The sequence below is a fragment of the Ochotona curzoniae genome, unplaced genomic scaffold (genome assembly GCF_017591425.1).
Source record: "Ochotona curzoniae isolate NIBS_2020 unplaced genomic scaffold, NIBS_Ocur_1.0 contig_3819, whole genome shotgun sequence".
In the NCBI taxonomy this organism is placed as follows: domain Eukaryota; kingdom Metazoa; phylum Chordata; class Mammalia; order Lagomorpha; family Ochotonidae; genus Ochotona; species Ochotona curzoniae.
The window spans coordinates 38,883,390-38,898,358 of NW_024466004.1; the positions used below are offsets into that span (position 1 = coordinate 38,883,390).

General features: G+C 40.4%; 1 protein-coding gene across 2 annotated transcripts; it reads left to right on the forward strand.

Annotated features, from left to right (window-relative positions):
* The first annotated feature begins 1,115 nt into the window (after positions 1-1,115).
* CUNH6orf163 (chromosome unknown C6orf163 homolog) lies at positions 1,116-13,134 on the forward strand. Of its 2 annotated transcripts, XM_040983743.1 has the most exons (5): positions 1,116-2,118; positions 3,786-3,880; positions 5,771-5,878; positions 6,912-7,114; positions 12,621-13,134. In XM_040983743.1, exons 1-5 carry the CDS (start codon positions 1,971-1,973, stop codon positions 13,054-13,056), a joined length of 990 nt encoding a protein of 329 aa, XP_040839677.1. In that variant the 5' UTR covers positions 1,116-1,970; the 3' UTR covers positions 13,057-13,134. The 2 variants fall into 2 exon arrangements, with proteins under 2 accessions (XP_040839677.1, XP_040839678.1); XM_040983744.1 differs by lacking the exon at positions 5,771-5,878.
* Positions 13,135-14,969: the final 1,835 nt, after the last annotated feature.

Genomic DNA, 14,969 nt, shown 5'->3' on the forward strand with positions numbered 1-14,969 from the left:
GGGCTAATTGTTAGGGTATAAATTCAAAAGGAAACTACATTGAAGAGACTATGTCAGCCAGTGGATTCTGAATAGATTTCATTGTGTTTGGAACGGCAAGATTGGAAGCAATTCAGAACTGTTGCACTGTTAAAAACTGCTTGTGTAGGAACCTCAGAGCGTGCCCCACATCGGGGACCTGGGATGGGTGGGAGGCTGGGTGGAGCTTCTCCCTTTGTTTCTGCCCTGATCCCAGATACAGGGGAAAAAATGATATTAGTGTGGAAAAAATAATCTTACCCACTTTCCTGTAGCCCTTGACCCTTTGTGCCCTAATCAACTATGTGAGACTATTTTTTTTAAAAAATCCTTAAAGATCCTTAAAAAAATTAAAAAAAAAAAAAAAGAAAAAGAAACTACAGATAACTTGTTCCACACTAAACTGAAGACCCTAGGAAGTTTGCTGAAATTAACTTCATTGATTCCTTGTAAAATTAGTCCTCCCGGGTAGATGCTGTAGATGGTTGATAGGACATTTTTAAAAATTAGTTGCTGGTAGTCAATTGCATAGTGTTTATGATCAGAGGAATATCTAAAGCTGCTTTTCTAAAATCATAGGGACATGTGATTTTTAAAGCCATGCTTAGTATCTTTGAAGCTGACTTATTAAAAGTATTTTTCCCTTAATATACCATATTTCTCAACTCTACTGCCTTGACACCAAAGGATCACATTTATAAATAGCATGAAAATTTAAGAAACCACCTTGCTTATTGATCTTAGCTAATTCTCTTAAAGTTCCATTAAAAGAAAAGTGATAGGGGCCTGGCTCAGTAGCCTAGCAGCTGAAGTCCTCGCCTTATACATACCGGGATCCCACATGGTCTCCAGTTCTAATCTCAGCAGCCCCGCTTCTCATCCATCTTCCTGCTTGTGGCCTGGGAAAGCAGTGGAGGACAGCCCAAAACCTTGGGGCTCTGCACCTGCGTAGGAGACCTGGAGGAAGCTCCAGGCTCCTGGCTTCAGATTGACACAGCTCCAGCCATTGCGGCTGCTTGGGAGTGATTCATCAGACAGAAGATCCTCTCCATCTCCCCTCCTCTCTGTATATTTGACTTTGAAATAAAAATAAATAAATGTTTTAAAAAATGGTAAGTGTGACAGACTGATTTATACTCACCTCCCCTGTGAAAATTTCCAAATCCTAATCTCTGGAACCTGTGAATATAGGAAGTGGCAAATGTGACAAAGTTCTGGATTTTGAGATGGGAAAGTTATCCCAAATTATCCTAATGAGACTGGTGTGATCCCAGTAGTCCGTGGACAGGTAGAACACGGAGGAAGAGATGACAATGTGAGAGCTTAGACATGAAAGGCTGTAGGATTCAAGACCCTGAGTTCAAAAACCAGAAAAGGCAAGGAAGCAGTTTGCCCCTTAGGCACTCCAGGAGGAGCCAGCCCTGCCAACATCTTGATTTTAGCACCAAAGGATTTCTTCTTGCAGGCTTCTGACCTCCAGAGACACAAGAGAATAAATGTGAATTTTGTTCAAGTCATAAAGTATATGTTAACTGGTTACAGCTGCAATTGGAAACTAACACAGAAAATACCAGGAAAATGAATGGTTTCATCACGCCCCCTTTTGTCATTATTTCAAGTTGCTTTTATGAGCAAAGCTTATTTTACTTAGCAACAGTTGCTAAGTTAGTTAACAATTTAATGCTAGAGTCTGAGAGGGAGCCACTGCTTAAACCTTGCCAAATCCAGAGCCCACACCTTCTATGGCAGAGGCTCTCAGTAGCAGTCTTTTATCGAGGGCTCCTAGCCACAAGCTCAGTGTGGCAGATCACATCTTACCTGGCCTCTAGCAGTCTCCTAAGAACCCCGGACCTCTTCCAGCTTCCTTGCACTTCTAGCTTCTCTTGAAGTTCCCTTTTCTAATTTCAGAATTATTTTAACAGTAGGTAGCAGAAGCCACCTGATGTTTAGCCATGATCAGAAATCCAAATCACACGCACTTTGTTTGCTGTGCTGTTTGTAATAAAATAATTCCACCGGCCCCTTTTGGAGAAACCTTCAAACGGATCCATGAATACAAGCCGTTTAAGACACGTTTCTATACTCACAGAGATATACTGGGTAAGTGACTTCATTGTTCTCTTTGTTCTAAAGTTCCATGCCTTTGTATGTCATTCTTCCTGTTGCACAATTACTAGCTTTTCCTGTTCAAAATTACTTGTCCCTTCCGTATAAAAAGACTTTGTTGGAGTTCTTTTCCATTTCCCAGATGTGTGCACTGGACAGTTGTTTAGCCTCCCAATCTCATTGCTCATATGTAAATGATAATATTAATGCCCATTTAAAGCTTATCTGGCTTTAATGACATACACGGAGTCTTCAGAAAGTTCATGGAAATGTCTTATGAAAGAAATGTGAACGAACTTCAAACTTCCATGCACCAAAAAAACTAATCTTTTGATTCCCTTATTCCACAAACTTTCTGAAGTATCCTCATTTTTGGACTTGCTGTTAAAGCCTACACATAGCAGTAAGTGTGAGCTCTTTTTGTCCTTGCCAGCACTTGAATACCTTTCATTTTTATAGGAAGGATAAACCTCTCAACAATGCCCTAATAACTGGGTGAAAGAAACTGATGTCCTTAATTAGTAGATGATGTAAAAGTAGATACATATAAATGAGAACATTTATAGATACATACATATAATGCATAGATTAACTACTAGCTTCTCTTTTTATGTACTTCAAGAATTTTCCATCTGACTTTCAGCCTTTAAGTATTGATCAAAGGACTTGCTAAATGATTCCTGATGCTCACTGGCTTTAATTAATGATGACGTGATTGTACCCCTGATTTCTGAAATTGTAAGAGGCTCTGACTGGAGATGTGATCCTCTCACCTGACTAGACAGTTATTTCCTTATCTGGGTATAGGGGGTGTTTCTATGAAAATATTATTTGGAAATCAGATTAGATCATTGCCAGATGTATAATTAACAACCTTTATTCCATGGCTGAAACCTTTAAACACTTAAAGACTTGGTGGACTCAGCATGTGCCCTGAACGAACACATGAAACAACTTTCCAAAGGCATTTATTTGGCTTCCATTCTCTGATTGGAGAACCTAGACAAGAGTAAGGAGAGAGGAACTATATGAATATAATGCATTAATGGCTCTTGAACATTTACTCCCTTTTCTACTTCAGGTGTACAAAACGTGGGGCATTGATTTCACTTCTTTGGTTGCCTACTGCAGACTGAGGTGACAAGGACAATGACTGCTCCTTATCTGACAATGTTGTGAGTTCCCTCCTAATCAGATAGGAGGAAACGTGTCCTTTCGATGTTTTTTTTTCTTGTAAAAATATTTTATTTGAAATGTAGATTATAGAGACAGATCCCCCTGCTGATTCACTTCCCAAATAGTTATGAAGGCCATGGCTGATCCAGGTTGCAACGAGGAGTCAGGAGCTCCTTTTGACTCTCCAACATGGGCGCAGAGGCTCATGCACCTACGCCATTCTTTGCTGTGTTCCCAAGTGCGCGAGCAGGGAGCTTGATCAGAAATGGAGCAGCTGGTGCTCATATGGGTTGTCGTTGCAGGCAGAGGCGTAACTTGCTATACCATAATGCTGGCCCCAGTGTTTACTTTTAAAGAAAAGATGGACCTTTTTTAAAAGGAGCTCTTTATCAGATAACTCTCAATAAATAACCAGGTAACAGTAAAAAGGAAAGCCACAGAAATAGTCTGTGGAGACGAGTGATCATTTGTCTTCCAATACACAGATATTGGGGAAAGTATTCTGAATAAAGAAGAGAAATGCCAAGAGGCTACACTCAAAGAACGTATTGCAAAAGCAGAAGCTGATGTATGGAATCAGGTAAAATTTTTTAATAAAGTACATCTCACAGTTTTTTTTACTTTGGGAATTTGCCTGAAAAAAAAAACACAAAGGTTCTTCAAAAAAGTGTGTGGAAAATATAACTAAAAGAAATCTAGTTTGGTCCAGAATATTTTTGAAATCCTTACATAGTTTTTTCATAATACACGTTTCCTATGAGGACTCTGTTTAGTGGAATAGTCAAGGGCAGAGACTGCAGAGACAGGCAGAACTGACTGAACCTAGCTGGGACCACGAGTATTGTCTCATCATGGCTTCTCCATCTGTGAAGAGCGATTGCAAATACCCACTCTACAGAACTGTTGAGAGAGGTCAATGGAATACATAACAGGTGCAGAGTAAGAAGCACGGATCATTCAGAGCTTCCTTCTAAATTGCTACCTTAATATGGACAGCTACTGTTTTCTTCATTCTCAGTAGATCACAACTAAAATGTAATAGGACAATCATGGTGAAGATTATTCATTAGGGCCTGACATTTAATATAAAAAAATCATCCACTTGCATAGTGTGTAATATCTTGAACTATGTGACTTTTGAAAAAGATTTATTTATTTTTATTTGAAAGGCAGAATTGCAGAGTGAGAAGGACACAGAGAGAGAGCTATCCCATCTGCTGGCTCACTTCCTACATGGCTGCAAATGGTTGGATTTGGGCTGAACCAAAGTCGGGAGCCTAGAGCTTCTTCTGGGTCTCCAACATGGATACAGGGGCCTAAGCAGTTAGGCCATCCTCCACTACATTCCCATTCTGTAAACAGGGAGCTGGATCAAAAATGGAGCAACTAGGAAGCTAGGACTCGAATTTGTGCTCATATGGGAAGTTGATGCGCCCATGCTTAGCATGGCTATACGTCACTGGCCCATGCTGTTTTTCTTTCCAGGTGCTTCGTCATGTGCTAGTCCTGCTTCCATCCCTCTCTCCAAGATGCTTATCATCTTGATCACATGACTGCCAGGTGCTGAAATGACAGTTGAAATGTTGCACTCACAGAGGGATCCAAAACACAAAATCAAAGCAAAGCCTCCATTTTGAAATTCCCAATTCTTCCAGTCATCAGTAGAATGACATAAAGGAGCTTTTACACGTTTGGAGGGTTGGGCAAGCCACTTGGCTTAAACAATAATTCTTGGTTTCTTTATAAAGTAGACCTTTACTTCACAAAATATTAGAATTATTTGGCATTAGCACCAACAAAGCTTGGCATGAAAGTATTTTAAACATTTAAATTACTGCAGGGCAAAAAGCAATATGTGTCATACCTTTAGTGGTCATCTCTTTTTGTCAGTAACAAAATCCAGGTGAGCCATTAGTTATACATTTAAAAGGATGCTTTTATGAATATACAGCATGAATGTAACTTTACCTAGAGTTACAATGAAGTTTAAAAACTTTCCAAATTTCTTCAAGTAAGGTAATAAAACTTCCTGAACCTCTGAGAAAGGGAATCCTGCACTAGTCCTTGCACGCAGCTGGCTCGGTGTTGCGCATCTCACATCCTTGTCTCCTGGATTTTCTATGGCAAGCATTCATTACTTCATAGCCAGTTGAGCAAGAAATTAATAAAGTTTGAAGGAGAAGAGAACACAGCTGCCTACTGACAGTAAAGCTTCCCTGTCATTAGCCATTCCTGAAGTGGCCGTGTGAGTCCAGGGCTGAGATGAGTTAGGGCACCACAGGATAAGTCAGCCAGTTTGCTACAAGAAGTTTGAGATAGGAATTGGATCAAGTAATTTAGAGACCCACGAGGTGGTTGCTAATTTTAGTAAACTGGAAAGTGTGTTTGCAAACATCCCAAATAAGGAAATGTTACCCTCTGTTCATCCTAATATACTAGCAGATACGTATTTTTTTTTTTCATCCTTTAGGCTAATGAACTCCAAAAACAAGCAGTGGAAAAAGCACTTGAAGAAGCAAATGACAGACACAAATTTGAAATTAAAATTTTAGAAGAGAAACATCAAAAAGATTTACAGGTTTTTTTTTAATAATGGCTTGTCTTTTTTTTTTTTTAAGATTTATTTATTTTTATTGGAAAGGCAGATATACAGAGAGGAGGAGAGATAGAGAGGAAGATCTTCCATCTGATGATTCACTCCCCAAGTGACCGCAATGGCTGGAGCTGAACTGATCTGAAGCCAGGAGCCAGGAGCTCTTCCAGGTCTCCCACACGGGTGCAGGGTCCCAAAGCTTTGGACTGTTCTCGACTGCCTTCCCAGGCCACAAGCCAGGGAGCTGGATGGGAAACAGGGCTGCTGGGATTAGAACTGGTGACCATATGGGATCCCAGCACATGCAAGGCGAGGACTTTAACCACTATGCTATCGCAATGGGCCCAGCTTGTTTGCTTTTTAAGGTAGTAAATAAATACTTTTACTTAAGTTTGCAAGAGATCAAGAACAAAACACAGGTTTTGTTTCACTTAGAGATTGGTTGAGAGCCCTGAAGATTGTCAGGGACATCTGAGCTGTGTTGTGTATTTCCTGCAGGACTAGCAGCCACATGCAAAGGATAACTCTAACTAGTAACCTGTTCACATAGACTCCTTTGGTTGGCCTCCCAGACTGAAGCTTTCAGGATTCATTGGTCAGTTCAGTACCTAGGTTAACAAAGTATTTCAAAGCAAAAGGACAGAAGTATTTGCCTATTTTGGCCAATGAGGAAAAGTACAGGACAAAGTGCAGTAGTCAGAGGCTGGAGGGAAGCAATGGGCCTCAGCCCCATGTGTGGTCTGAGTCAGACCATGGCGACCAGAGCTCAGAGACAGTGGCCCTATTTCTTCAAAATGAGCACCTGCTATACATTGAGTCTGTACTGGGTGAGATTAAATGGATTGTCCTTACTCTCAGAGGATTGGCATGTAAGGGGGGTCCACCCAAGGGTTCCTAAAGGGTGGTAGGATGCTCACTGCTTGGCTTAAGTGTCCCACTTCAGCTAGGCCTGACATGGCCTTTTAGAGAGTGTTTTTAAATGCTGCTCTGTTTACACCTAGTTTTTCTGTTACTTAAGGAAATGGCAATTAAAACCAAGACGGAAGTATTCGCCAACATGGATGATGAACTGAAGAGAGAACACTTGGCTGCGGAACAGCGCATGGTCCACAGAATCCAGAGGATTATGATGGAGTGCCACAGGGAGAAGATGGAGGCTGTGCAGAAAGCCAGGGAAGAAGAAAGGAAGCTCGCCGAGGAAGTAATCCAGGCCCAGAAGAGGTAACTCAAGGACTGCATTTACAACTTTTATTGAATCAGTGTAAGAGGAGTAAGGTCAAGGTGCACAGTTATGTATTGCCTGGTTTCTTGATTTAACATTTGTCTAATGGAATATATCAAACACAGAGTGATGTATAAATTGTATAGTGTGTGTGTGGCTTTAAGATAAATAGTAGCATAAACATTCAAGGAGCTATGCACTTAGCTTTAGGTATCAAAACATCCCAATACCTCCATGTGTTTGTCCTCATTCATACCTCCTTCCCTCCCTGTCATGAGATAAGCACTCTTGTAAAGATTGTCTGTTTCATTCTGTATACCAGTTTTGAGCTGAGGGGGAAGAATGGAATAACATGGTCCTAGTAATACACAGAAGACAATGTTTGCATTCTGTAGCCTGGAAGTCATATGCTGTTGTGGTTATGTCAAAGTAGTACATTTTTGGGGGAAAAAAAGTAGATGGTAAGAAAATATATAAGTATAGAGCAAAAATGGAAGTCCCAACTCATTGCTTTCCTGTCCCATCCCTTCTTGTGTTGAAGTGCCTGGCATCAGTGCCCTACTCTAACTCCTGATCCCAGCTTTCTTCTTCTAATCTTTAATAATTATCTATTTTCATTTGAAAGGCTTATTTGCAGAGAGTAGAAGAGAGGAGAGGGAAATATCTTCTATCTGCTGGTTCACTCTCAAGTGGCTTCAACACCAGAGCTGGGCTGGTCTAAAGCAAGGAGCCAGAAACTTCTGGGTCTCCCATGTGGGTATAGGGGCCCAAGCACTTGGGATATTCTCTGTTACTTTCCCAGGCACTTTAGCAGAGAGCTGGATCAGAAGTGGAGAAGTCAGGATTCTAACCCATTGGGATACCTGCACCACAGGCTGCCTCTTTACCCATTATGTCATCGAGACAGCCCTCCAGCTTCTTTTTAATCCAGACCCTTGGGATTAGGGGTGATAGTTCAAGTAAATTGGGTTCTTGCCATTCACATGAGAGACCTGAATTGACTCCTAGCTTCCAACTCCTGATTTTAGCCCAACCCAGGCTGTTGCGATGAACAAGCAAATTTTGGAACAAAATGCTTAATGACTATCTCTCTCTGCTTCTCTGTTTCTTTTTCCCTTTAAATAAATAAATAATTTTTAAAGGGAGATAGTTTGTTAAAATAGCATATATTGTACATAATTACAAATAATTTTATACAGATTAGATTTTACACACACACACACAACCATTTTTATTTCAGCAGTGAGTATTAGGGGACACCAGGGATTGTCAGGGACAAAAGAAAACTCTAACTTGCAAATGTTAAGTGACCTGCCCAAAGTTACCAAGCTGTAGCACAGCTGAGAGTATGAACTCCCTTCTTGGGCCCTAGTTTATGAATTATTCTATTTTCTTTGCTGCTCATGGTAACAACTGAATGCATTTTATGATTAAAGCATAAAATCATTTCACTGGAACTGTTTAGAACAGGGCTAAGGGAAGAACCTTCAGAGGCATGGATGCCCACAGGTGCCATGTACATCTGTGGCTGTTTGCAGTGGTACTTCCCTGCCTGGATGGGCTGTCAGTCATTGCAGAGGCAGAAGAGCAAGGTGAGACAGGGTTGCAGGAGGAGGTTCAGAATGAGTTGTGATCCAGTGCAGGAAAGGAGGGGCCTCCTCTTCTCCTCCACACCTTTTAATTTCCTCTGTCTGCTGCAGCCCTGGCACCTTTGGGCCCCTCCTCAGTGGGTCTGGCTGGCTCCTGCTCCCTGTCTTGGTTTACTGACTTCAGCTTCCACCAGCCCTTACCTCTGTGAAGATTAAATAGAAGGTTTAAATGTCAGCCTTTTATTGCATAAACAGACTGATGATCAGGGAATGTTCATGTCTGTTGTTACATGCATCCAACTAGCATGTCCATTTTGTGTGTTGATGCTTTGCATAAGTCTGAAAGAGTGCCTGGTACGTGGTAGCCATTATTCAACTGTGCCTTGAGCAAGTGGTTCAGCTTAGTTCCTTAATGAAACTGCTCTCCAACACACCAGATTTTATTTCTAGGTCTGGATTCCAGTGCCCTTTTGAGTATTTACAGAAGCTAATATATGGAAAAACACTGCTGTTTACAGTTTTACTTTAGATCTTTTATTTGTACAGATAATTTTATAGAAAACTTAAGGATTAAGAATGCATACAAATTATGAGAAATTTATAAAGTGCATGAAAACTTTTGTGTGTGGATTGGGTGATTAGATTCTAAAGAGATTAGCTAGAAGGCACTGAATTCTTTCTTTCAGAGTCTTTTTCTTTTTAAATAAGCATCTCTTGGAAGGATTCTAATTGTTTTCTAGCCTAAGGCAAGGAATGAATGGTCACTCAGGAATTTTTGTGATAATGGCTATAATTCCTAATAACAAGTACTCTTTATTCAACACCCAATATGTGCAAAACCTTTTGTTTCTTTATGATGGAATTCCTATATTCCTTTAGGAGCTAACCAAATAAACAATCTGTGTGTCCAACAGCACTCCGAACACTTTATATAGAAATGAATTTTGTAAAAATTCCCTTCATAATTTAGAAATTACCTGGATGGGAAATGAAGCACTGGTTCTTACCATGTAAGACTCAAGATTTTTGCTGATGGACACATAGAAAAGGTTGCTCTTAGCAACATATACATGCAAAATTAAAAGTTCACATACTAAATAGAAGGGAAAAACACCCAGTGATAATATTTTTTAAACCTGTTAGCAATAGCTCTTATACCATTTTAATAGCTGCCCCAAAACAGTGAGAACTGTGAGAACCCCCAAGCAGTGGTGCAGAACATAAAAGGTCCACAAAATCATTTGGTCTGGGCCAGCCTAGGTAACTACAAGTGTGACTCAAAATTAAACAAATCTATAGCAGGCTAACTTTTATAATTGTTTATGGCCTGTAAATGATGTTATAATTGTCTAATTGGCCCTTAGTAGAAAAAGGTTCCCCAACCCTGCACAGAAACAAAGGACAACTCATTGCTAGCATGGATTTTTCCCTGCTCGATTTTCTACTCAACAGCCCCCAAAACTGAGTTATTAGATATTATATTATGCTTCTATTTAGTACTCTTTATAATTGGAGAAGCCATTATTATTCTTATTCATGATACGGTTCCTTAAACTCAGCAATTTCTCCATCAACCCTATCCACTGCCCCTCTTCCTCACTGTTTTCCCCTAGATTATAAAAATAGTATCTTTCAACAACAGTCACAAGTCCTCATTCTTCTATTTAAATGTATCATGACATTGTGGGTACAGACAGTGGTAGAAAGTCCAACATTCCTGTTGTCTAGATATATTTCACAGTTTCACTGGGAGTCCATCTTTTACTCAGAAGTAGAGAAGTCATTTGATGACATATCAGACTAAATTCTGTAGATGCAGATACGCCTTGCAACTATTTTTCAAGCAGTTGTACTTCCAGCTAGCCCTTACCTTAAAATTAGTTTGTATTTCAAACTTCCATGTCATAGCCTCAAAAAGATGGAGCTGGAAGATGAGCTTCACTGTTTACAGAGAGTATGTGGAAATTCATGTCAGGCTGAATGGGCATGGAGTTGATGGAGCTGAGCCTGCCTCCCCACTGGTAGATGCCAGACACAGTTGGTGAGCCTACTCCTGACAGGAATGTTACTGCAAACTGAACACCTCTGCTACATTCTTCCCAATGTGGATCCAAAATGTGCTGCATCTCACTCTCGTTTCTACTGATGGCCTCTGGCTGTGCCCCTTCTGATATTTGAAGTGACACTTCAGATATTTGAGGACAATTGATTATGTCCGAGATTTCAGTTGGAAAAAGAAAAAAAAAAACCGAAACTGCCAATATATCTATCTTATTCAGTCTTTCCTCATATGATTTGCTTTCCAGGACCTCTGTTGAGGAGAAGGAAATGCATGTAGACTAATTTGTATAAAACAAAAAGAATATGTATATGCCACAAACCTTCAGATTTATCCTGGGTTGAATATTTTGATTATGTTAGAGACCCCTTTTTAACCATTTAATGTTTTAAAATATGGTATTTTGTTTGTTGTTTTAAAATATGGTATTATTTGACACAACAGAATGTTTTAAAAGAGAACTATATCTATAGGACCCATTTATTTATTCACATGTTCATTGATTTCCATTTGGTGTCCACTCCAGGCACCAAGTCAGGCAGAGGAGATACAAACAGGTCTTTCGGATCCCAACTTTATGCACTTCACCCTCCCTACCCTTGGCATCAATTCGACTACTTCAAAGAAATTACCAGAATAAAATTCCTAGACCCCCTGACCGTAAACAAAAAGTAATGAGTCCTAAAGTGTCAAAATTCAGACTCTGAGGCTGGTTGATGAATGTATCAGATCCCTCTAGCAAGAACAAACTGGGAGTTTAAAATGTGCTATCGTTGAGGGTAGGAGCAAGAACAATCAAGATATGCTTCACTGTATCAGATTCACCTGAAGCTGGCTCTGGTGGAACTTTCTAAATGAATATCTCCTGTGTGTGGGCAAGGAGAAAGCCAGGCTGACGTTCCAAGAAACTGATGCTTGCTTGTGACAGAATCCATAAGGAGGATACCTAAGGAGCAGAGCATCTTCTTTTCATGTTCAGGGCTGCAACAAGAAGCCTCCTTCCAGTTCTTTCTGACCGAGACCCCAGGAGTATTGCTGATTACCTTTATAGTCTCCTCCAACGATCAAGGGTTTCATTAGGAATTATGGAATTGAACTAGAAGTGAATTCTACTGGCTATGAGCTTTTGTCTTGGATTTGGGGTGCAATGTCTGACACCTTTCCTAATTAAGTAAATGTGGCCAGGTTGCTTGACCTCTCCAAGCTTAAGTGGCCTTGTCATAAAATGGGCATAATCATAAACTAACCTCAGAGAAACAGTTTTTGAGGAGTTGAAGTGTGCACAGAAGCTCACCAGCCTGCTTGGCACATAGACTAGGTATAACCCCTAACATTACTACCAGAGGTCTATGGATCATTTCTTGCTGGTTTCCAAGTATAATCCATGACTTAAGATTAAATAAATTCAGCCTATGAGTGGGAAGCTTTCTACCTTGTAGGGGATTATAAGCAAATGGGTTGATAGAAATATTTCTTTTTTTTAAATTATAGTTTTGACAGTCTTTACATAGTGATAGAAATATTTCTTTTAGGGGCTATCCTGTTTGTTTCTTAGCTCAGTGGATTCATATTTTTTTCTGGTCAACATATATACAGGTCTTTTAAGTTTCAGATAGATGGTTGATAAGTAGCCTCCCCTTGGTCCACAGCATGGGGAAGTCAGTAGAAAGCTTCCCTCTTCTGAAAAATAGGTTTTAGCTGTTGACAGTGAACACAGTCCAAAAGTTCATCGACAGCAGCCTGCCTCCAGGCTCCCTTCAGCAGTGTCATGGTTTCTCCTCTATTTGTGGTTACAGACAAAATCATTTTGTTGGTGGCTAATCCTTCTAGCTTACAAATTCATGTTATCTTTTGCAGTAAAGCCATCGAGGAGCTTGTGAGTAGTGGTGTATCAGTTCTTAAGGATCAGAAGACAACTATGACCCAGTTGATGAGAGCAAAAGAACATGAGATGAACCTCTTATTTGGCATGGCTCAGAAGCGGAGGCAAGAAGAGGTACAAGAAGTGATACAGAAAGCAGAGAAAACACATAAGGCCGTGCTTGGCAACGTGATGGGTAAACTGGTTGACACACAGGGGGAGCTGCTGACCATTGTGAAACAACTGGGAATCATGACAAACTGGAAAGAATTTCTGGAGGAAGAGTTAGAGGAAACCAGGGCAGCATTTCAAAAATACATCAATTACACTTTTCCTAAGCTTTCACCAGGACAGGCTGATTTTATTATGCCAGAAAGAAAGAAAACACCTTCCAACCTTGTTACTAAGGAGGATGAAATAGTGCCTAACTAAAAGTCTTCGACTGAAATTTCACTGCAAAAGATGTTGTAGCAAAGACTAAATAAACTTATTCAAAACCACCAATTGATCCCCAGTGTTGTTCAGAGAACTATGGGGATATCAACATTTTTTTTAAGATTTATTTTTATTATTTTTTTATTGGAAAGGCGGATATACAGAGAGGAGAGACAGAGAGGAAGATCTTTCGTCCAATGATTCACTCCCCAAGTGAGCGCAATGACCGGTGCTATGCTGATCCGAAGCCAGGAGCCTCTTCTGGGTCTCCGACACAGGTGCAGGGTCCCAAAGCTTTGGGTGGTCCTCGACTGCTTTCCCGGGCCACAGGCAGGGACCTGGAAGGGAAGTGGGGCTGCCGGGATAGAACTGGCGCCCATATGGGATCCCAGGGCATGCAAGGCGAGGACCTTAACCGTTATGCCACTGCACCAGGCCCGATATCAACATTTTTAAATAAAAAAACAACATTCAAAAGTACATTCTAGGTCACAGTGAGTAATGTCTGATTGAGGAAAGAAAAACTTGAGTGGTTCCAACCAACTACAAGGTCCCTGGAGGAAATGTAAATATTTTGTGTTTTGTTCATTTTTATATCAGACCTGTAACTCTTTTAGAATTTGTTACAGTTGAAAATAGCAAGGCCTATTCTTAGATTGTTCCGATGGTGCAGAGGCATACTAACGTCCGGTAGAGAGATGGTTATTTGGTGAGCTGCAGTATTGTAGAGAAGAACATTACTCTCAAACTCATTTGGATGAAATTTAAATTCCAGGACTCCTAAATCAAGCAATTCAAAAAGGACTCATTTAAAAGAAAGACTTATTTATATTTGGAAGGCACAGTTGTAGAGAGTGGTAGAGACAAGGAACCGTCTGCTCAGATGACCATAATGGCCTAAGGCGGACCAGGCTGAGGTCAAGAGCCAGGAGCTTCATCCAATTCTCCCATGTGGGTGGCAGAGGCCCACATACTTGGGCTATCTTCCTCTGCATTCCAGGCACATCAGCATGTAGCTGGATTTGCAATGAACAGCCAGGATTTTAACTGGCACCCTTATGGGATTGTTGGCATTGTAGTTGGCAGCTTAACTCACTGCTCAACAACACCAAGCCCCAAAAAGACTCATTTAGAGCTTTAGCTGTGAAGGAGAACGTGTCTGCAACTTATCTCTGAGTCACAGTAAAGAAGGCCTGTAGGTACAACAATGCTCAGGACCACCACAGATTAACATACCAAATTTAAAACAAAAACCAACTTGGCCTTTAAAATATTTTGTCTAAAAATCTGCCCACTATAAAATACCATCCCTAAGCTATTTATCACCAACCTGTAATGGATGCTTAAAAATTAAAAACCCAGAAATGAGTTTTCAGTAAATTCACAGTGCCATCAGGACAGCATGAGGGAGATTTGTTTACATTGACCTGTCTCAGATTTCCTAATGGTAAGAGCAGCCATTTGCTTGTAATTGCATAATGGACTGTACCATCCACAGTGTTTTACTTCCTGATACCGCAGGACTACTGCATTCATTTCCATTGGTTGTCAAGGGGCTGGGTGTAATGACATTTACTGTCATCTACTTACATACTTACACTTAAAAGCATTAATATTTCATCTGTAAGAAATCATTATTGCTTTCAATTTGTAGAAGGTGAAACTGTGGCTCAGGAAGAGAAAATAGCATTTGCTAGGGCATGTATGGTAAGTGACAGCACCAGAATTCAGAACACTCACATTACGAGGTGCAGACAGATGGGTGCATAAGAAATGAAAGGTCTTTCCAGAGTGAGTCAACAGCAGCAGCAGCTCACGCTGAGCACAGTATCCATATGTACTCGTTCAGTTTCACAGCAGTCTATTAGCATAGGGGACAATAACAGATATTTGAAACATGGAGAAATGAG

Coding starts and splice junctions, on each gene's coding strand:
- CUNH6orf163 (XM_040983743.1), top strand. CDS start 1,971: ATGATCAGAAATCCAAATCACACGCACTTTGTTTGCTGTGCTGTTTGT. Junction 5,879..6,911: donor AACATCAAAAAGATTTACAG/GTTTTTTTTTAA, acceptor CTGTTACTTAAG/GAAATGGCAATTAAAACCAA. Junction 7,115..12,620: donor GTAATCCAGGCCCAGAAGAG/GTAACTCAAGGA, acceptor TATCTTTTGCAG/TAAAGCCATCGAGGAGCTTG.